Source organism: Haliotis rufescens, unplaced genomic scaffold (assembly GCF_023055435.1).
Source record: "Haliotis rufescens isolate VD_foot unplaced genomic scaffold, xgHalRufe1.0.p SCAF_14, whole genome shotgun sequence".
NCBI lineage: Eukaryota > Metazoa > Mollusca > Gastropoda > Lepetellida > Haliotidae > Haliotis > Haliotis rufescens.
In genome coordinates, this window is record NW_025963824.1 from 1,369,199 (window position 1) to 1,393,191 (window position 23,993).

The 23,993-nt window shown below is 41.8% G+C and overlaps 2 protein-coding genes across 2 annotated transcripts; both read right to left on the bottom strand.

The window, feature by feature from the left end:
- Positions 1-1,196: 1,196 nt before the first annotated feature.
- LOC124118709 lies at positions 1,197-10,263 on the bottom strand. Its single transcript, XM_048395499.1, has 7 exons — positions 10,175-10,263; positions 10,009-10,078; positions 7,389-7,538; positions 6,569-6,670; positions 6,120-6,285; positions 4,452-4,481; positions 1,197-1,329 (listed from the first exon to the last, which is right to left on the bottom strand). Exons 2-7 carry the CDS (start codon positions 10,063-10,065, stop codon positions 1,244-1,246), a joined length of 591 nt encoding a protein of 196 aa, XP_048251456.1. The 5' UTR covers positions 10,066-10,078; positions 10,175-10,263; the 3' UTR covers positions 1,197-1,243.
- Positions 10,264-20,099: 9,836 nt separating this feature from the next.
- LOC125379278 lies at positions 20,100-23,692 on the bottom strand. Its single transcript, XM_048395545.1, has 5 exons — positions 23,547-23,692; positions 22,548-22,649; positions 21,861-22,026; positions 21,578-21,607; positions 20,100-20,254 (listed from the first exon to the last, which is right to left on the bottom strand). The coding sequence occupies exons 1-5, from the start codon at positions 23,649-23,651 to the stop codon at positions 20,100-20,102; spliced, it is 558 nt and encodes a 185-aa protein (XP_048251502.1). The 5' UTR covers positions 23,652-23,692.
- Positions 23,693-23,993: the final 301 nt, after the last annotated feature.

Genomic DNA, 23,993 nt, shown 5'->3' on the forward strand with positions numbered 1-23,993 from the left:
AAAGGCGTGAAAGCGTTGCAGAAGAAAAAGAACAACCTTAAGGGTAAAGAGACCCCAAAAGCGTAACTGCGTCTCACAAATAACTTTACAGTTAAGACACACTGGTCTCTGAAAGGCATTTAGAAGTAATACACATAATGAAGGGCATAAATGGATGTCACTTTCTTTATTATGAGGAACACAAAGTTTGGGAATATATGGTGAGTTTGATGGAAAATCCAACATCATTGACTCCTCCTCTTTCGTCAACCAGCCGAAAGAACCTAACTTCAATGGCACCATGGTCAGCTATGATGTAATCGACCTCAAATGCCATCTGATGTTCACTGAGACTTCCTCATTGACACATCAATGTCAAATTTGGGGGTAACACACGTAGGCAAGGAGCAGGCATGCCCATTGGGACCAATTGTGCTCCCTTTCTTGTGGGTGGGTTACTTTATGCATATGAATCGGAATTACTTCACGGATTGGCAAGGTCAAAACAGGGAAGTTTGGCCAAGAAGTCTCACGTAAGCTTCAGAGGGATGACTTAAACTTTCCAATGGTCAACTTGCCGTTGGCCTCACACCCTTCACGTCGAGCAATGTTCCAGCAGCTCAAGCCTTTAGCGTTTACATTCTGAATCTGAATCTCACCGATATAATAGTTAAAGTAAATAAGTTGTCGCAGGCCAATTTCACTGTCCGAATGTCAGCTGATCAGCATGCTTACAAGGGAACTCAAGAATTACGATTACAACTGTAGGGATACCTCTGGACTCAAACAGAGGACTACGCACATAGGACTGACAAGATGTTTGAACCACATGTCCGTGCCACATGTCCGTGCTAATATATATATATATATGAGCAAGCAAGCACCATTAAACGTATTAGAACAAACAACGTAGAGGGACTGGTCATTTATTATTGGGGTGGGGCTGCTTGGTCTAAAGACTGCATCATATTTTGCCGACACCCCCATACCTGTAACAATCAGTCGTCCCCTGGCACACTTAAGGGGTTGCACCTATACCACTTTAACATTCGATCCATCAGATGACTCCAGACATGCAGTGATAGGACATAAATTGGGATTTAGACGGCATGTATATACTTGATAATGAGTTGGAGATACTATTTGGAAAAGGATGTATTAATCAGATGCAGTATTGTCCGCATCTGTATAGAGGAACACAAAAGACAATATCTACATGGCATGTAATAAAGCTTTATTACAAGATGGACTGTGTGTACAGTAATTATCTACCGACGGCAGCACACCAGAAACAGAACAGACACCAGCCTCCCCTCTTGGCCAGCTTAGACACGCTTGATAGAGATTTGGCTGAGAAAGAAAGTAACAGAATTAACTATCACATATCATTTGTTTGAATGTTTATGGAAGACGTATGCCTTGCCTGTTACTTAAGTGACGCCTTAAGGGTTTATTAGTATGCTCATCGTATAGATGTCGTTTATGCACCTCTTGACCTTTGGCAGATTGATAACCTACATCTCTGCAACTAGTATACATCACTCCAGTAAAATGTATTGTGTTGGAGCGGTTACATATTGCATCGTGCTACAAAGAGGCCAATGTCGTTACCTTCAAGAACACAGCCCCTACATGCTACCATAGGATTGAATTAAGAAATTGTCTGTATGTCTGAGTCATGGCTACACATATATTCTTTGATGGTCGGTCGGTTAAAGCCGCACCATGCAATATTCCAGCTTTATGACACGGGCCTATAAATAATCGTTCTTATCAAGAGCAACGATCTGTGACGTCAGGTAACGATGTCACCAAGTACCAAGTCCCCCAGCCTGACCACCCGATTCACTGAGTCACGTACTACGGACAGTAATTCCAACCCGGTGACGTCGGGTAATGATGACACACGACCCACCAAGTGACCTACCCTGACCACCCGATTCACTGAGTCACGTACTACGGACAGTAATTCCAACCCGGTGACGTCAGGTAATGATGACACACAACCCACCAAGTCACCTACCCTGACCACCCGATTCACTGAGTCACGTACTACGGACAGTAATTCCAACCCGGTGACGTCAGGTAATGATGACACACAACCCACCAAGTCACCTACCCTGACCACCCGATTCACTGAGTCACGTACTACGGACAGTAATTCCAACCCGGTGACGTCAGGTAATGATGACACACAACCCACCAAGTCACCTACCCTGACCACCCGATTCACTGAGTCACGTACTACGGACAGTAATTCCAACCCGGTGACGTCAGGTAATGATGACACACAACCCACCAAGTCACCTACCCTGACCACCCGATTCACTGAGTCACGTACTACGGACAGTAATTCCAACCCGGGACCCCAACTGGGCCTGTACATCTGTACGTAGTTTATCCTACGTAGTACGACATCAAATAAATGTTTGTCCTATGAGTAAACCATTCCACCCGTGTGGAAACATTTGTTTGAACTGAACTAATCTAGATATATTGCCACAAATGAACCCTGCTTTCGGATTTGTAAATTCTTAGTACAGAGCCATATTTCCTGCATAAGCTACTAAGCCATTCGCTTGTGAATGCTATCTCAGTCAATCAGCTATATAGCTACTAGATGTCACTTAATGTGATGTTACAGTTGATTATCTTTCGTATACAATTGGCGAGAATAAATCACAAATAACGTATATCAAGTACATTGGCGCAAAGACAACGATTCTGCAGTTTCTTTGCTGTCCTCGTTGTCAATAGCTACTGAAGCTGACGGATCAATGGACATGCCACGCACAACTGTCTCCCGAAAAACTGACCCTCTGGGAAAATGTCCCCAAACCAACATGCCTTGACTTGCCTTTGCATGTGTTTGTGACGGGTGCCGCCGGTGGGGCAGGATACGCTCACCTTTTGTCCCCACACCTGATGTCATCGCTATTTGATAGTGATTCATAAACACATGCGCATGATATAGTTAGAATCGTACAATGGGCTCTGGTCTTAGAACAGATTCAGATTATAGCCATATGCGCCAGACGCAAAAATAAACAAGATCCATATTAGAATATGGACGACCTGAGCAAACAATTTCGGTCTTGTGTTGCACGATTACATGAAACTAAAGAGTCAGAGACAGCCATTGCTTTGTCGCACTGATTCACTATCATTAACATCCCTGGGAAAACAGACACATCACCAATCTGACTCTGAGACCTCTTCTTGGGAACTGTAGAAATGAGTCAGAATAAACCGTTCCTCTTATTCGTTGTGTAACCTAATGCATCGTTTGCTCAATTGTTATGATGTATAATAACCATAACTTTGAAAACGTTCACGTGTGCCTATTGAGGTTATTACCGTAGGGGACCGCGTCCGTGGTCTAGTGGTAGAGCGTCCGCCCGGAGACCGCCACCGTGGTCTAGTGGTAGAGCGTCCGCCCGGAGACCGCCACCGTGGTCTAGTGGTAGAGCGTCCGCCCGGAGACCGCCTCCGTGGTCTAGTGGTAGAGCGTCCGCCCGGAGACCGCCTCCGTGGTGTAGTGGTGGAGCGTCCGCCCGGAGACCGCCTCCGTGGTCTAGTGGTGGAGCGTCCGCCCGGAGACCGCCTCCGTGGTGTAGTGGTGGAGCGTCCGCCCGGAGACCGCCTCCGTGGTCTAGTGGTGGAGCGTCCGCCCGGAGACCGCCTCCGTGGTGTAGTGGTGGAGCGTCCGCCCGGAGACCGCCTCCGTGGTGTAGTGGTGGAGCGTCCGCCCGGAGACCGCCTCCGTCGTCTAGTGGTGGAGCGTCCGCCCGGAGACCGCCTCCGTGGTCTAGTGATGGAGCGTCCGCCCGGAGACCGCCTCCGTGGTCTAGTGGTGGAGCGTCCGCCCGGAGACCGCCTCCGTGGTCTAGTGGTAGAGCGTCCGCCCGGAGACCGCCTCCGTGGTGTAGTGGTAGAGCGTCCGCCCGGAGACCGCCTCCGTGGTCTAGTGGTAGAGCGTCCGCCCGGAGACCGCCTCCGTGGTCTAGTGGTAGAGCGTCCGCCCGGAGAGCGGAAGGTCCGGGGTTCGATCCCCGACCGCGTCATACCAAAAGACGTTAAAAGATGGTACTTGTTGTTACCCTGTCTCTCGCTCGGCATTAAGGAGCTAAAACAAGGACTGGTCGGCTCGGAGTCAGTATACTGTGTCTGAGTGGGGTATTCATGTTCAACTGCAGCATGGTATCTCAGTGTGCTAGCACTATAAATCGGCATCAGTCAGGATTAGTACAAGCAGCCACACAAACACACACACGTACATGCACGTCGCTATATACGTGCAATAATCTTGGACGCGACGTTAAACCCCATTTTAATCACCTCACCTATTACCCTAGGGAGAACGTCAGTACGATGAGCACAATGCATCCTCCCAAACATTCCCAACTGTTAACGATCAACTCGTGATTTGTATATGTCTTCTATATCACTTCCGGGTTTGATTGTAAACCTACCTCTTCCCCGTCTAGTGACTCTGGGAACATCTGAAATAAAAGTTATTAATTTTATCTGTGTTGAACATGTATACTGTGTACAACATACACACAGATAGACAGTCCTGATATCAAATGATATTAATTTCATCACTGAAGAATATATACTCTTAAACAAGTAGAAGAACATGAAATATAAATGATGATATCAAGTATTAGAACAAAGATAAGGGTTGACGACAAACATTCTATGCAAGAACGGTCATGTTTGTAAAACATTACACCAAAACACATCCGATAGCTTACGCGTGCCGCACGCAGTAGCGCCCCACAGGTGAGTAGGGTGTCATTCCTAATTTTGGCACTTTCAAGGACGGGCCATTAATCACTGTGGACACTTATTCCTTTCAATTTTATTATTTCTGTTTGTCACAGAGTTGTGATTTACTTGATTTCATTCATTTTTTGTGTATGAAATAGCGAAGCTGCGTCTGGAACGCGCGCGCCTCTATAGCCTATTGGCATGGTAGAGACTGGCAGAAGTCATCGTACAGTGGCCCATACGTTCAATGTGTCACAGTCTGTGATTAGCAATCTGTGGGACAGATACCAACAACCAACATGTTCATCGTCCCAATTCAGAGCGTCCCAGCTGAACAACAAGAGTATAGAGTAGATTGATCAGGCTCTATCAAATCGCGTTCAAATGGAGAATCAAATTGCCGCAAACTTTCATTACACTACTGGACTACGAGTTAAGGGACAGAGAACTAGAACTCGTCTACATGCAGTTCATCTACATGCTCGTGTTGTGCCACCCCTGACAAATCATATTCCCAACAGACGTCAGAATTGTACATAAACTGGGATAGTCGTATGGCGACGTTGAGGTGGACGTCAAGCCAGTGGCAAGCCGAGATCTCATGACAGATTTGGCGGTGGATCGGTTATGGCGTTGCATTACTATGACTTACCAAACCCCATTGTGAAAGGAAGGGCCAAGGGATAGAACAATCGGGACAACATCCTGACACCTTTTATTGCCCTGTTTGCAAGACGTGGGTCGACGTTTCGTCTTTAAGGACGTCAACGCCCTCTCTCCCCGTGCACGCATCGTCAATGCCCACCCTAGTAGCACAACGTCCATAGAATGCCATAGACAGCAGTGAGCCCAGATCTTTCCCCGAATGAACACCTATGGGAGGGAGCCGCGTCGACGTCATAGGCCGTCGACCACGTTGGAGGAGGGGAGGAGTGGGACAGACTCCCTCAAATCGCCATGAAGAGATTCATACGCAGTATGCTTCGTCGAGTGAATGAATGTTTGATCCACAATATTGAACTTTGAAATTTTCCATCTTACCACAATCGTCCTTCAGGATCGTTTTCCTTCAACGACTACTGTCATACTTCACTACCGGTTGTAATGTGTTCCCAATTCCTTCATTTTTATAATCCAGCTGTTATTTCCGAGTGTCTCCTTTGGCTTCAGAATATATATATATCCATGTGTCATTATGCATCTTATGGTTGCCGTATATATATCTACGGCAAATATGTCAAGCCAATCGAATGTTAACCCATGTTCAAAAAGTGCAGTGCGTCTGTATTTTGTAACAAACATAACGTTCCCATCTATCAAATTTGATCTGTCAGTTCTGTATTGTATCTAGAAGAAAAAAAACTTACCTGCAGCAGTCCGAATCACTTTGCCATCTTGGAGGACATACACCCTGCAGCCGCTACAGAAGTTAGCGATCTTTGCGCCTACTCTCTGGACGACTTCTTCAGTAGGTACTTCTGCTTTTGGAACGGCCCACTCTTCCGTGACTTGAACCTTTGGTGCTTTATCTCCCTGCGTGATAGACATACGATCAGAGTGATATAATTCACAATGCAATGCAATTTAAAACGTCATATGATTATGTTGTTGGGTGAGTGAGTGAGATAGTGAAAACGCAACAATACTTCAGTTCCATCACAGCATCTCAGAGATGATGCAGTTCCAGCACGTTGCTGTAACCCTCGTGCACGGATGTGGTGCAGTCAGACCTAGAATTATTATCAGGGTGAATCTGCAATTGCAGAAAGTGACACACAACTCATGTTGGAATATGTATCAATATTCCACAACATACATTTCTGATACGATCTACGACCTTCTTCATTTCGTCATATGTCTCGCCAGATGTTTTGACAAAACACGTTGCTTTCCCAACTGCCTTCATAGCCACCAAGCCCTGCAAAAAACAGTCAAAGAAGCATTTCAGTCGTTTATCTCAAATAGCTATTGTTGTGTTGGAATTTCACATTGGTTACTAGAATTTGAGTTATGTTGTATAATGGTCAGTTGCAACGATCTGTACTTATTCATTACCTGTATAACCAACCCCTTGCTCTTCATACAGCCCGAGCGTGATCTCTGATCGAACACATACCGAACAAATACACATGTCTCGTCAGATTTTTTAAATTTTTTATAAAACAGGTATTTTTTTATAAAACGCCCTTCGTGGCTACTAAGCCCTGCAAACATACAGTCAAAGACACTTTTCAGTCAGGTGTCTCAAACAGTGGTAAAGTCTCTGAATTTCTCTTTGGCTACAAGAAGATTGGTTGCAAATTGTTTGATTGTTCGTAATAAAGACAGATTAAAACACAGCACCAGAGTCAGTTTGGAGTAGATAATTATTGCTTTGTCACATTTGTCACATTTGTCACATTTATACATTCTGGAGATGTCGCCTTAAACCCCATCTTACAATGTCTACACAAATATTAGTTGCAACTTGTTTAATTATCAGCTAGACGATATTCAGAAGAATATGTTACAAATTGTTTAATCATCAGATGGAACACACACACACACACACACACACACACACACACACACACACACACACACACACACACACACACACACACACACACACACACACACATGAGTTGCACGTGTACCTTTGTGAAGTCATGGAAGTTGATCGTCTTCTTGAAGCAGGCTATAGGCGGGTCGGGAGTTCCTGGGTAGGTAATCATACTCTTGTTGTGCAGTTCGATGCCCATCGGGACGATTTCCCCATCACCAGGCGTCACGGAGCCGTGCGCATACTGGGATATAACACACAGTGTCCTGTACGAACTAGGATATAACACACAGTGTCCTGTACGAACTAGGATATAACACACAGTGTCCTGAACGTACTAGGATATAACACACAGTGTCCTGAACGTACTAGGATACAACACACAGTGTCCTGAACGTACTAGGATATAACACGCAGTGTCCTGAACGTACTAGGATATAACACACAGTGCCTGAACGTACTAGGATATAACACACAGTGTCCTGAACGTACTAGGATATAACACACAGTGTCCTGAACGTACTAGGATATAACACGCAGTGTCCTGAACGTACTAGGATATAACACATAGTGTCCTGACCGTACTAGGATATAACATGCAGTGTCCTGAACGTACTAGGATATAACACACAGTGTCCTGAACGTACTAGGATATAACACATAGTGTCCTGACCGTACTAGGATATAACATGCAGTGTCCTGAACGTACTAGGATATAACACACAGTGTCCTGTACGAACTAGGATATAACATGCAGTGTCCTGAACGTAGTAGGATATAACACACAGTGTCCTGAACGTACTAGGATATAACACACAGTGTCCTGTACGAACTAGGATATAACATGCAGTGTCCTGAACGTACTAGGATATAACACATAGTGTCCTGACCGTACTAGGATATAACACACAGTGTCCTGAACGTAGTAGGATATAACACACAGTGTCCTGTACGAACTAGGATATAACATGCAGTGTCCTGAACGTAGTAGGATATAACACACAGTGTCCTGAACGTACTAGGATATAACACACAGTGTCCTGTACGAACTAGGATATAACATGCAGTGTCCTGAACGTACTAGGATATAACACATAGTGTCCTGACCGTACTAGGATATAACACACAGTGTCCTGAACGTACTAGGATATAACACACAGTGTCCTGTACGAACTAGGATATAACATGCAGTGTCCTGAACGTACTAGGATATAACACACAGTGTCCTGAACGTACTAGGATATAACACACAGTGTCCTGAACGTACTAGGATATAACACGCAGTGTCCTGAACGTAGTAGGATATAACACGCAGTGTACTGAACGTACTAGGATATAACACACAGTGTCCTGAACGTACTAGGATATAACACGCAGTGTCCTGAACGTACTAGGATATAACACATAGTGTCCTGACCGTACTAGGATATAACATGCAGTGTCCTGAACGTACTAGGATATAACACACAGTGTCCTGAACGTACTAGGATATAACATGCAGTGTCCTGACCGTACTAGGATATAACATGCAGTGTCCTGAACGTACTAGGATATAACACACAGTGTCCTGTACGAACTAGGATATAACATGCAGTGTCCTGAACGTACTAGGATATAACACATAGTGTCCTGACCGTACTAGGATATAACACACAGTGTCCTGAACGTAGTAGGATATAACACACAGTGTCCTGTACGAACTAGGATATAACATGCAGTGTCCTGAACGTAGTAGGATATAACACACAGTGTCCTGAACGTACTAGGATATAACACACAGTGTCCTGTACGAACTAGGATATAACATGCAGTGTCCTGAACGTACTAGGATATAACACATAGTGTCCTGACCGTACTAGGATATAACACACAGTGTCCTGAACGTACTAGGATATAACACACAGTGTCCTGTACGAACTAGGATATAACATGCAGTGTCCTGAACGTACTAGGATATAACACACAGTGTCCTGAACGTACTAGGATATAACACACAGTGTCCTGAACGTACTAGGATATAACACGCAGTGTCCTGAACGTAGTAGGATATAACACGCAGTGTACTGAACGTACTAGGATATAACACGCAGTGCCTGAACGTACTAGGATATAACACGCAGTGCCTGAACGTACTAGGATATAACACGCAGTGCCTGAACGTACTAGGATATAACACACAGTGTCCTGAACGTACTAGGATATAACACGCAGTGTACTGAACGTACTAGGATATAAGTCACAGTGTCCTGAACGTAGTAGGATATAACACACAGTGTCCTGAACGTACTAGGATATAACACGCAGTGTCCTGAACGTACTGGGATATAACACACAGTGTCCTGAACGTACTAGGATATAACACACAGTGTCCTGAACGTACTAGGATATAACACGCAGTGTCCTGAACGTAGTAGGATATAACACGCAGTGTCCTGAACGTACTAGTATATAACACGCAGTGTCCTGAACGTACTAGGATATAACACATAGTGTCCTGACCGTACTAGGATATAAGTCACAGTGTCCTGAACGTACTAGGATATAACACGCAGTGTCCTGAACGTAATAGGATATAACACGCAGTGTCCTGAACGTAATAGGATATAACACGCAGTGTCCTGACCATATCATCACATAATGGTAACTGTCTACTCGGATGTAATCGTTGAAGTTGTCGGTAGTTGTCCAATGAACCGTAAGAGAGACAGACATACCTCGGGTAGCGCCAAGGCACTCGGAAACACAACCAGCAATAGAGCAGCAACAATCATCTTGTCAAGCGGTCTAAAATAGATACACAAATACCAGGATAAATCTATTCACCAAAATGGTTGTCTACGTGTCTAACACTGGAATAACACCAACATAGAGCATACTTACCAAACAGCTATGTCGACATATATCAACTGATCATTCGCCAGTATTGCTTACTCTACTCATCCCCGGGTGTGTTTTATACCAAATTCTACCACGCTTTGTCAATGTGTTACATGGCACTTTTACACCTTGGATATTTATATACGTCATAGGGGAATTGTTTTCACATTTAGAAATGGCAACATCGATATCATTGTCCACACTTCATCACACGATCACCACGTGGGTATATCATAAACAAATACTTTCTACCGCAGCATGACAAGTGTAAGTATGGTACAGGTGTGTTTGCCGTTATCGGCCCTGTCGGATGACACCTCCTTGCACGACTCCTATTAACTATATCATGTGCAAATACAGAAGTTTTCCGCGAGAGAATAATTAATAACTGCTTCTGTCAAACATTTTATGATATGGGACTGATAGCATATAGGGGCACTGACACACTGATGGTTTTTCTGCAGCTATCGCCCCTATGCGCACAAAATCCCACTGCTAAAAAAATTGTTTATTTTACGACGAACGACTTATCTACCGAGTGTTGTTTAGGTACATATTGAGAATCAAGAATCAAACATTTCTGCACGAAAAAATGGTGTCATCAATTGGATGATTTCTTTAAAGTGTGTTTAATTTTCTAACATTCAAATCACGCTGGGGTAGCATGTTTGCGATATATAATGACGATGAACGACTATGTATTGTAAAGTTCCTTAGTGCAGTGTTGTAGGAATTTCATAGTAACAAAAGTCTAGATAAGATTTTTTCCGGAATAATGTATCCCAGAGTATTGCTAGATAAGACACCTGAGTACCCGGATGTATATGACAAGATTTTGAGGCGAATAACACATTGCACTGTGGGCATCGTTGTAATTTCTTATAAGTAAGGGGCGGTCGGGTAGCCTAGTGGTTAAAGCGTTAGCTCGTCACGCCGAAGAACCGGGTTCGATTCCCGACATGGGTACAATGTGTGAAGCCCATTTCAGGTGTCCCCCGCCGTGATGTTGCTTGAAACCACATTCACTCACTCTTATCAGTATCTTTACATTTCGTATAACCAAATCTTACATATATGTATTGCACAGTCGTTCATGTATACGTATCGCCGAGCCGTGGTGTCGCCTATAGATTAAAGCGTTCACTCTTCACGTCAAGAGTGAATGAGTGAGTGAGTTGGGTTTAACGCCGCTTTTAACATTATTCCAGTTATATCACGGCGTGTCAGCTTAATGTGGGAGGAAAGCCCAAAGTGATGCAGGTCTCAGACGTTTACCACTTCGGTGAAACCCACGAGCACGGGTATGGTGCTGACAAACCTAGAAACATAATTGGGGAGAACCGGGATTCGAACCCACAATCATAGGTTTCTGGCGTGCCCAAGGGACGCAACTCTGCACAGCGAATCGCGGCGCCTTAGACGACTGGGCCACCCGTGCCCCCTCTTCACGTCAAGAGACCAGGTTCGATTCCTACATGGGTACAACGTGTGAAGCCCATTTCTGGAGTCCCCTGATACTTATGGAATATTGCTAAAAGCGGCGTAAAACTATACTCATTCACACATTATATGCCATGATGAATATAGTTCTTCTTTCGAAACTTTAGTATTTTGTATGTAAGACACGCAAGTGTTCACGTCCATAGTAAAGTACACCCTCTCTAGCATATCAATAGAAGCAACCCATGCTTGCCGTAAAAGGTGACTATGTTTGTTGTAAGAGGCGACTAACGGGATCGGGTGGTCAGGCTCGCTGACGTGGCTGATGCATGTCTTCGATCCCAATTGCGTGGATCGATGCTCATGATATTTATCACTGGATTTTCTGGTCCAGATTCGTTTATTTCCAGACCGCCGTCATATAGCTGGAATATGGCTGAGTGCGGCGTTAAACAACAAACCAAGCGACCAACCAACCAAATCATAAGGTTACTTCAATATCAATATTATCTGCACAATCACACACCAAGCAGATCCTGTTTAATCATGCTACCTTGCGGTGTCACACACACTGCCGTATTCAAACAGGACCTGGCCTACATCTCTGACAGGAGCTCAATTTCGATCCTGATGCTGCCATGATATAACGGATGTTGGGCGAGGCCTGTTTGACTAAACAGTTTAGCAGTCTACATGGCATTCACGCACAAAGCTGTTCCGACACAATGGTCAAAACTTAGGCTCTATGTTTGCGCTTTAACGGATTTATCAAATAACTGTACGTTCGCAGTTCGTGCGTAGTGTCAATCACGTTGCAGTTCACATTTGTGACGCCATTCTATTATTTGAACGCTCCATTATTTTTCAGGAATGGAGAGTGAGTGAGTGAGTATGCTTTTACGCCGCTTCTAACAATATTCCAACAACATCACGGCGGGGGGACACCAGAAATGGGCTTCCCATATTGTACCCATGTTACTCGTATGTTTCCGGGTGTGATCGAGGCACGTGATCAACCTACCCGCCAAATCTGACAGATTGAGACTGGACACTGAAGAAAACAGACGAATATGTAACCGAAGTTACTCCATCTCGATCTCTCCGCATCATCTTGATTACGCTGTGAGGTAAGCACCTTTCCTTATAACTAGGCTTTCACAACAGTAGGAAAGAACTCTGGTGGTGCTTTGTGTACCCCTTGCAACTGTGAGAACAACCTACCCTTTGTGTACCACCGACTGCTTTCTGTATCCTGAACATTGTAAGAGGCGATAAATGTGGTTGTTTACGTGTAATCTCACGGGACGACGCTGGGCAGTAAACCAGTATCAAAACTGTATTGTCGTACTGAAATGTCCCTGTCCTACACAACTGCTGATTGTGGTCAAATGGAATGAAAATGTTGCATTCTGGATTATTGCACTTGTATAGCGGTGTGTGTCCTTGGACTATACTGCCGGACAAATTAGATTTTAATAGAACATTACAAACTTTGTCAAAACATTACTTGGCTGAAAACACTACACGAAACACTGCAAACTTAAATTCGAAAACACCTTGATACCCATATTATATACATCACCGTCGTATAACCATTTCTTGTTTGTTATTTTTTTGCCTCCAACAAACATGAGTTTATATTTTCTCAGTTCAGAAACATCCTGATACAATGTAGCAGTATTAACATAGACATCCCACTCAGACACAGTAAACTGACTGCGAGCCGATCAGTGTTTTATCCTCATAATGCCAAGCGCTATCAGGGTAACAACAAATGCAATCTTTCGACGTAATTTGTTTTGATTCCGCCACGGATCGAACCACGGACTTTCCAGTAGACGTTCTAGCCACTTAAACCAAGGAGGCAGTCACGGTGTAAAACTATAAAACAAATAAACAGAAAAGTAAAAACAATTAGATTAGGAACTGGCAGGTGGAACTAATTACGTGTGAACTTAATATTAACAATTTACTTTTACATCACAGCATCGACCTTACGCACGAAATGTTCCCCCCTGTGCCCAATGTTATTGGTGCGACATATATAATGTTCCCATATTCATTGCACAAACACCTCGCTGCTTTTGCTGTTTACGGGACTCACATGTTAATAATAATACGGAATAATAACGACAGAGCCCTTTCCATAGTCTTAAGAAATCTCTTGCTCACAAGTTATTTGATCAAGGTTACAATAAGGCCTCAATAAAGCTTTCAAAAATAGACATGACATTTCCAAATTAGAGGCAACAGTGAAAAAAATTATGTTCCATGCAATTCCCTATTTTGACTTGTAACAGTCTGTTCCCGTGTCTTTTTCGGGTGAATAATTGACTTGCCGTTGCATGTGTTTGTGACGGGTGCCACGGTGATGCAGGATACCTGAACCTTTTCGCGAACACCTGGTATCATCACTATTTTAAAATGAATCAATTAGTACTTAGTTTTTCCCTAAAAAATATCCCTCATAAACAAGTTTTCAAAACATAACTGCATAATTACATATAGAGAGATATAAAATGTATTTTTTTAGGATAATGCTTTAGCAGAGGTAGATGCTGCACCATTGCAAGAAAAACCAAACACACTTGAGTTGGACGTAAGGCCACAGGTTTATATACAGAAATGTACATGGTACTGGAGAACACTCAAACCATTTGGTCAGCGATTTTAGCAGAGATTAGGCTGCAATTTGTTTGTTGGTCAAAAAGGTTCTACCTTGACATGACATCAGACATGTGCTATGTTTCCGTTCAGTTCCGTTTCCGTAAACGTCTTTTCCAAATCTACTGGACTGGTGAAGCTGAAACGTTGCACAAATGTTGGTAACTATAAGTTACACCAAGGACACATATGTGAGATTTTACCAAACTTGGAAATATGACATTTGATTAACAAGTCTTTACAATGCGGGTTGCAGGGTTAGGTGAACACTAGGGTTTGTAACATAACCTGTGTGTGTTATTGCTACATGGTCCAAAAAACATATTGTCATATCAGGAATGTTTTGTATCCGTGCCTCACTAACTTGTCCTCCATGATGCTGGCGTTTTATATTTAACTGGTCTCTATACTAAAGAAAGGTAGCGTCAGTCTTGTTGTACTTATCAACTTTTTTTAAAGTCGACAAAAATGCTTTAATTTCAATATGCCACAGATGAGACCTGATCACATAAGACCAGGCACTCATGAAGAGCAACCTCCACGTGGTGAGTGCTGGGTAACGTTAATAGCTCTTCCCCCGTGTGGACCCGGGGTAGAATGTGTCCTCAGCACCCCATTGCTGGTCGTAAAAGGTGACCGAATTGGGCAACCTCTTTGCCTTGGGTTGCACCCCTGTGTCGGCGGATGACGGGAGTGGTTGAGGGCACTGGTTCCAGGAATAGCGTTCCTTTGCCCAATACACCACTTCGACCCTTACTTCGCCTAGACCGTGGTAGAATGGGCCTGGTTCTATCAATCGGCTGGTCACGCCAAGCCCTGAGCACATATTGTTTTTGAACTGATTTGACTTTTGATTTAATTTTTTTACTTTCGGACTTGGCCAAATTATATATGTGTTAAATCTTGAATTTTGATTGTTTATTATTTCAATTGCCTAGAGTCGTATGCCAAGAAGGCGGTGGTTCATGGGCCAATCTGGTGGATTGATTATTTTTTCAGTTAATCTGCTTGAGTATACCATCCCAGTATCCTTGGTGCTGCCATTTGGAGATTTGCTGGTATGAAGCATCGTCATTGACACTCCGTGGTGGGTGGGGAGCTGGGGTGATGAACCATACACAAACTAACCATGGCGCAACCAAAAAATACCAAACTTATTCCTTGTCACCTCCTCATAGTTCGAACAGGTTTTTAGTTGTTCAAACTATTGATGATGAACATTTAAGGCTAAATTCATTTGCTACTGTAAAATCAATCTATGGCATCGCTGGTGATGTTAAAAATGTCAGGAAAATAAGGAATGGTTTCCTCTTGATCGAGTGCAAAACTCGAAAACAATCAAACACTCTGCAAGCTTTGGTCACTACTCAGGTGAAGAATTCACCCCCTAAACCCCCCATAGCTGTAAAGGTATTGTGAGAGATACAGATCGAATCCTCTCTGACCTGACCGAAGCAGAACTAACTTCAGAGCTGAAAGATCAAGGAGTTACTCACATCAAACGCTTTACCAGGAAACTAAACAATAAAATTATCAATACCAACACCTATCTCTTTATATTTGCCCTTCACAACTTTCCTAAAGCAATCAAAGCAGGGTATTGTCACATCCAAATCCTCTCCGTCGTTACACATGCCAAACATTTAGACATGGAACTAAATTGTGTTGATCATGAGAGTTATGATTGCACTATCAACTAAGTGTATAAACTGCAATGGAAACCATATGTCCTCCTCAAGAGTATGCCCTGTCTTTCAAACAGAACACAAATTCGTTCAAGCGAAACAGGAAAAGAAAATCTCTTAGCCAACCACAAACTCTGCCATTTTCTTACTCCACAGCTGTGTCGAGAACAATAAACAAATCTTTTGACACCCAGACTGATATTACTTGGGTAAAAACAGACACATATTCCATTCTGAACACTGCTCCTGTTCCTGAAGTTGTTGATCCTGTTCCTGAAGCTGTTGCTTTTGTAGGTTCACAGACTGAGACACAACATTCATCACCTTCTCCAACTGTTAAAAATGCCAGCAAGAAAGTTGATTATTCACACAAATCTGACAGAATCTCAAAGAGTCTGCGTGATCCAATTCAAGCTTACAACAAATATCAGATCTTGGAAGACAGAAGCAAGTCGCCACGGTCAGGGCAAAGTAGATCGCCCGTCCGTCCACCACCGATAACATGAACAATTACCCTTCACTCATACAGTGAAATTGCAGAGGTCTAAGGACCAATTTTAATGAATTACAGTTATCAGTACAGGAATTTAAGCCGTCAGCATTCTGTCTGGAAGAGACAAATCTCAAGCCAACAGATAAGTTTGACTTGCATAAATACATTTTGCATCATTCATTTTCTCCTCCTGCTGTTAAAGCTAATGGGGGATATTTTATTTTGGTGAGGTGATATGTGATCCACAACCCTGTTCCTCTTAATGTCAACCTACAAGCTGTTGCAGTTCGACTCACACTGCACATAGTAGTTACTTTGTGATCCTTATATATTCCACCCTCTTCAGCTCTTGGGCGGTCTGAACTACAGTCATTATATGACCAACTCCCGAAATCCTGTATAATCATGGGAGACCTGAATGGCCATATTCCTCTATGAGGAAGTGCCAACACAAATTCAAAGGGAAAAATCATTGAAGATTTAATCACTGACAATAATCTATGTATTTTTAATGATGGCTCAAAAACATACTTACATCCTGCTAGCAGGACTTGTTCTGTTTGGGATCGTTCACTTACAGATTCCAATATGTTAAATGAATTTACATGGACAGTCCATGATGATCTTTGTTGAAGTGATCATTTCCCTTCTATTCTTACTGCCAACAACCCAGCCGATGAGCCACTTTCAACAAGGTTGATTTTTCAAAGGCAAATTGGCCTTTATTTAAATCATTGTGTGAGGAAATATTGACACTTGATATTTTGATAACTGAACCTGATCTTTTTCAGGTGTTCTCGGACAAACTAAATAGAATTGCTGATGAAACTATTCCAAAGTTCTCTGCATTTCCACATATTCGTAAACCATGGTTTGATACAGTTTGACATCCTACAGTACATAATCTCAATAATGTCAAAATAACAAACACCAAGCGACGACGCACAATTAAGCAAAGAAAACGCCAATCGTGGCGAAGGTATCTATCCAAAATCAATTCCTGTACTCTGATTTCACATGATAAAAAACATCAAAGGTAAAGCTGTTCATCACCTTGAAGATGGTGATCAATTGCTTATTGACAAAACTGACATTGCAAATAAACTGGGCGAAACTTTGGCCAAACACTTTTCATCATCTAATTACGTAGCTAAATTACAAAAATACAAACAGCAACAAGAGAAGAAAAGTATTAATTTTAGTTCCGGCCATGGTGAAGATTATAACGAAATATTTTCAGTTCATGAGCTAAATACTGCACTTGGACAGGCCCATTAAACGCAAAGGGTGCTGATAACATCCATTATCAACTTCTGAAACACTTGCCTTGAACCATGTTAAGAAGTTCTGCTTTGTATCTTTGATGACATATGGACTTCACAGAATTTTCCATCTTCTTGGCATAATGCCATTGTCATCCCTATACCAAAGCCTGGCCGGGATCATTCAGATCTACCAAATTATCGACCTATATCATCAACTAGCTGTGTCTGTAAATCCATTGAACGTATGGTAAACAATAGATGGTTTGGTACTTGGAAACCAACAATTTAATCACTTACATTCAATGTACACCATGTACCCTTGATCCCCCCATAGCATATACCCATGTTTGTATGTCCAATGTACAACATGTACCCTTGATCCACCCATAGCAAACACCCAGGCAAAAACAGAAGTACCAACGATCGTTTAGTACGTTTGGATTCATTTATAAAAAAATGCCATTGTAAATAAACAGCATGTGGCATGAATCTTTTTTGGACCTAGAAAAGGCATATGATACCACATGGAAACATGTTATTTTGAAAGATTTACATGATTTTGGTTTGCCTCAATTTGTATTAAAGTGTTAACATGAGAGGCAATTTCAAGTCCGAGTGGGTTCGACCCTGCCGGATTATTATAATCAGGATCAGGGTGTTCCACAAGGCAGTATATTGTCTGTCACTTTATTTAGTATTAAGATTAACAGTTTGGCAACTGTTTTAAATGACTCAATTGATGGGTCATTATTTGTTGATGATTTTAACGTTTCGTGTCGTGGCAAAAATATGCGTACATTTGAAAGACAATTGCAGCTTTGCTTAAATAAAATTTAGAATTGGTGTGAAAAAAAATGGTTTCAAATCTTCAAAATCCAAGACAAATTGTATTCATTATTTTCGAAGTTATAAAGCCCATAAAGATCCTGAATTGTTTCTTGACGGTACTCCCATTAAGGTTGTTGAGGAGGCCAAATTTTTGGGACTTGTTTTTGACCATCATTTGACCTATTTGCCGCATATTAAGTATCTGAAGAATAAATATCTGAAGGCTTTAGATTTATTGAAAGTCGTATCCAATACTAAGTGGGGAGGGGATCAGACAACCCTCCTCCACTTATACAGATCATTTATTCTCTCAAAATTAGATTATGGCTCGATTGTATGTGATGGAGCCTGGTTTGTTTTATTACAAACTGTGATATACCTTACTATTTTACTGTCCTTTGCCGACAGATATTTTAAATCTAATACCTAGTTCCCATCGCTATATGGCTGAAATATTGCCGATGCGATGTAAAATTTAAATCACTCACTCACTCACGCACATAAGACCAACGATGCTTTGTTAAATGTGATGCATACAACAAATTACATTCATCCAATCAGATAGGCCTCAGAACACTTGAAGGGATTATGCGAAGAATATAAAGATTACTACACGAGTGTCTGTCAAATACCATTTATCTTACAACGAGTTGTTTCAAAACGTAAATAACGAGCGAAAACTTTGAAGCAACGACTTGTATGATAAATGGTATTTGACTGACACTCGTGTAGTAATCTGTTTCTTACACACCCTAAAATCGCACTTTTTCAGCATCGAATCGATGCAGTTTGTCTTTCATTCAACGTACAGCTTACTACTCATAAATAATATAACCCTACACAAAAAAGTTATTTGCCATATCTTGCTTCTCAAGGCGATGATGATAATACTACATGGATCAGATCAAAGATCCCAGTGGATGCCGAATTAAAATAAATCACATCAGAGAAATTACCAAATATGTTCAACAATGGTTACTTCCGTAGGACATCAATAACGCTGACTGACTTTTACAGAATGGCACGTTCACTGACAACAGTGCGCGGGATATTCATAGGAGGATTTTCATTGATTGAGGGATTGTATAAACATAAATGTATCATGTAACTCATCAGAAACAATCATACAATCTGCGTGCTGTATTTATGTTTTCCAATGTAAACAAGAGAATTAATTTTATTCGATTTCAAACTGAGGGTTGAAGAGGAGGGTATATAATCTTGTCGCTGTGGCAACCAGGGGAGTTAACCTGTTAACCCATAACGTTCAACACAGACGTATGTGGACATTCGAATGAAGCACAAGTAAATTACCATTGAACTTACGATTCAAAAGTAGTCTGTCATCAGGTCATCCCCATGCAGTATCCCATCACGAGCCTAGAATTCGATCTCACAGATATGTTTGATACATGTCATCTCAAATGGGTTTCTCACCCACGGGTGTGTAAGAAGTAACAATATCAGACGGAATAAGCAGATCCAATATTGTATTGTCCGTATATGTACTGAGGAAAACAAATGACAACATCTACATAGAATGTACAGAAGCTTTATTCCGAGCTGGGTTGTCTGTTCAAGCCTACAGGCTGATCTGCCCCAGAGTGACTCTCCTCCTTTTCTCTACTGCCAACGCTACAACCGAAGCAAACCGCCAACCAACCGCATGATCTCCTTCTATGATTGGACAGGCTTGATGGAGAATCGTCTGGAAAAGAAAGACACTGATTTAACTAGCACATATAATTTTATTGAATGTTTGTGGTAGACACGAGTTCAATTTATCTCCATCGTAACGTATGCCTTTACCTGGTGCTTGAGTGATGAGTTGAGGGTTTAGATGTCGTTTATCCTTACCTCTGTAATAACATCTATGGTGTACTATCGATGGACAAGGCGCATTCTGATATACATCTTACCTAAATGAGGATGATCTCATTGGCTTCAAAAAGAACGAATATACTCTAATATCACATTTAATCATGGCTACAGATATGTTGTTTGTTTGTTGTTTACAGTCGGTCCGAGCAATATATCCAGTTTCATAAAAACTGCCTATAAATAATCGACTTGATGCGGAGCAATTCTTACTCATTCCCTGGGGGGACTAGTACAACTAAACGTATATGTTATCTTCTGAATAAGCTTTCCCACTTGTGTGAAGAAAACAATGTTTAAACAAGTATAGACACACATTAACCATATTGTAAATTCTAAGTACAGAACCAAATTGCCCGCATTAGGTACCAAATCACTCAATAATTGCATGATATCTCAGCCTAACTACAACTAGAGATCAGGTTAAAGATATAATCAGTTTAAGATTATCTTTTATATAAAAAAAGAGCGAAAACAAATCCCATTCGTTTGATACGCATATTTAATGAGCATTGCAAATGCTGTTTTGCGATTTCGTTGCTTTCCTTTGTCAATAGCTACAAAGGCAGACAAATCAGAGGAAATTCCTCTAAAACAGATCCACCAGGAAAAGTCCCCCCCCAAAAAAAACTTAAAAAGGAGTTGCGTCCCTATTAATCCAATGCCATTGATTATCCCTGATCCTAGTTCTAGGAACGCCAGCACTATACCTATTCTCGTTGGTTTCACCAAAGTTGTAATCGTCTGAGATTTCATCACTTTCTTGGCACACCGTCAAATAACCGAATCGCTGTTCAGTGCTTTAATATGTAATTTGTGTACTAATGGATTGATTGTGTATCTTGACAGATCAAAACCGATCATTATTGTCCACAACATAAATTGCACAGCAACTTGTGCTTAAATTAGTGTGTGAAATTGATTGTTCAGAAAACCTCTTGACAAATGAAATGAGAAATGTCCTCCTATTCGTAAGCTCTATTATTTTCAATAACAAGTATAACCTTGAAAACATTCACACCTGCTTGCTGACATATCACCTAATAGAGAATGAAAGTATGCTGAGCACAATGCATCCTTCCACAGTCAATTCTGCAGGTCAATACGAACATTGTATATGTCTTCTATATTCAAAATCAGATTGTAAACCTACCTCTTCCACGCCTTGTTACTCTGGGGACATCTGGAAAAATAGTTTATTCATGTTAAACATGTGTACTTTGTACATCAAACAAAAATACATAAGGCAATTCTGATATCAAATGACACAGAGATTATTAAAGTTAATTTAGTTACTGTAATTATTGAAACAAATAGATAAGGAAATAGTCCCTGGAAATATAGCATGCATAAGGATGCAGGTTACTAGACAACTACTGATTGTCAATATTGATCTACTAGATCTGTGAGGTATGTAGACGAAGACAACTGCTTACCTGCAGCAGTCCGAATCACTTTGCCATCTTGGAGGACATACACCTTGCAGCCGCTACAGAAGTTAGCGATCTTTGAGCCTACTCTCCGGGCGACTTCTTCAGTAGGCACTTGAGTTCTGGGAGTGACCCACTCTTCCGTGGCTATAGACTTTGGGGCGTTATCTCCCTGCATGATAAACAGAATAGAAGTGTTCACTATTCAACTTAATCCCGAACATGATATTAACACCATGTTTTATTTATAGTTCACATGTAATATCAATTTGGAGATTAGTTATTTCCACATACACGACAGGAGCGGAGTTGGTCACAGGGATACACGTGCTAGTTTTCATGCCAGGTTTGCCAAACAAGTGAGAGCAGCCCATATGGGATCAATACTACCAGCGTAAAACAATGTTCAGTATGTCATACAGCATGTGAGATACGTAAGATAAGATAATCAGTTAGGATCTTCGCAGATATGATAGTTTGTGAGTGAGAGTGTGCTTCTTATGTTGCGATATTTCTGCTCTATTGTGTTTGATTCGTGAGGTCAAAACGTTGGTGGAACCCATGAGCACAGGTATGGTGCTGAAACACCGAAGAAGACACACAACCTAGACATATTAACAGGGAGAATCTGCAATGGTATAAATTGACGCACAAGATATGCTGCAATATTTATTAATGGTCAAAACACCTTACTTTTTTGATACGATCAATGACCTTCACAATTTCTTCATATGTCTCGTCAGATGTTTTGACAAAACAGACGTTTTTCCCAACAAACTTCATAGCCACCAAGCCCTGCAAACATACAGTCAAAGAACCATTTCATTCAGATAACTGTCTCTGAAGGTCACTGAACTAATTACAAGAATCTTAGCTACAATGGCTTAATGGTCAGTTGCAACGATCTTCACATTTCAGAATAACTTAGACTCTATCCTATTTCTTATGTTATGTATTGGTTCCCAATGAGAAAATCGAAGGTTAACCCAGAAGAAATCAGTCTGTATAGAACTATTTTGTGAAAACCAGTAAATTACAAGATCAATGAATAATTAGCAACTGAAATACACATGATTAGACAACACAAAAGGTGAACATATGTGGCAGTAGCAATATAAATATCATGCCCTATTATAGCACAGTTGTCTAGAATGAGTCAAGTGTTCCGTTTCTAAATCCGGTAAACAGTTTTTGAAGCAGGTGGAAAAGTCTTCCGATTGTTTGATAGATATACAGTTCGCACTGTGCAAGTAGATACGTCATCCGGGGTGGGATAGGTCTTCAGCAACCCATGCTTGCCGTAAAAGGCGACTATGCTTGTCGTAAGAGGCGACTAACGGGATCGGTCGGTAAGGCTCGCTGACTTGATTGATGCATGTAATCGATCTAGAGATTTCTACCTGGAAGCGTCCTGAATTATTTAGTTCCCGGAAGTTGATAACTGTAAACGAGCTCTTTTACCCTGAGAGTAACAAAGGTGTCAGGCGCTGGGACTGAATTTGAACTATAAACACTAAAGTAGGTCACTCTCTGTTACGAGCTGCCGTGGGTGTTTCTCACCAAAGGCCAACATAACACATTTTCCGAATGGACTGCAGCATAAAACTTTCAGTTCATGCTTTCGAAATGTAACAGAATCATCAGCCATTACTGATACTAATACTAATACATGTAGTTCAGCTGCGCGTGTACCTTTGAGAAGTCATGGAAGTTGATCGTCTTCTTGAAGCAGGCGATAGGTGGGTCGGGAGTTCCTGGGTAGGTTAGCATACTCTTGTTGTGCAGTTCGATGTCCATGGGGACAATTTCCCCAGCGACGGGTGTCACAGAGGTATGAGCATACTAAGATAAAATGTACAGTTAACAGACACGAAAAAACGTACAAAGTCCTCAACATGATTGGATATATACAGTGACCTGAACATACTCGGATATAAGACACCTTGACCTGAACATACTCGGATATAAGACACAGTGTCCTCAACATACTGCGAGTTAATAAACTGTGTCCTGAACATACAACGTCCTCATGTAACCGGCCTTGGAGGGAAATAAATTTCGCAGCAGACAAATAATATACCCCGCCACGAGCTGCACGTGGATTTCTGAGAGGCATAATAAATCCCTTATACCCGCTTC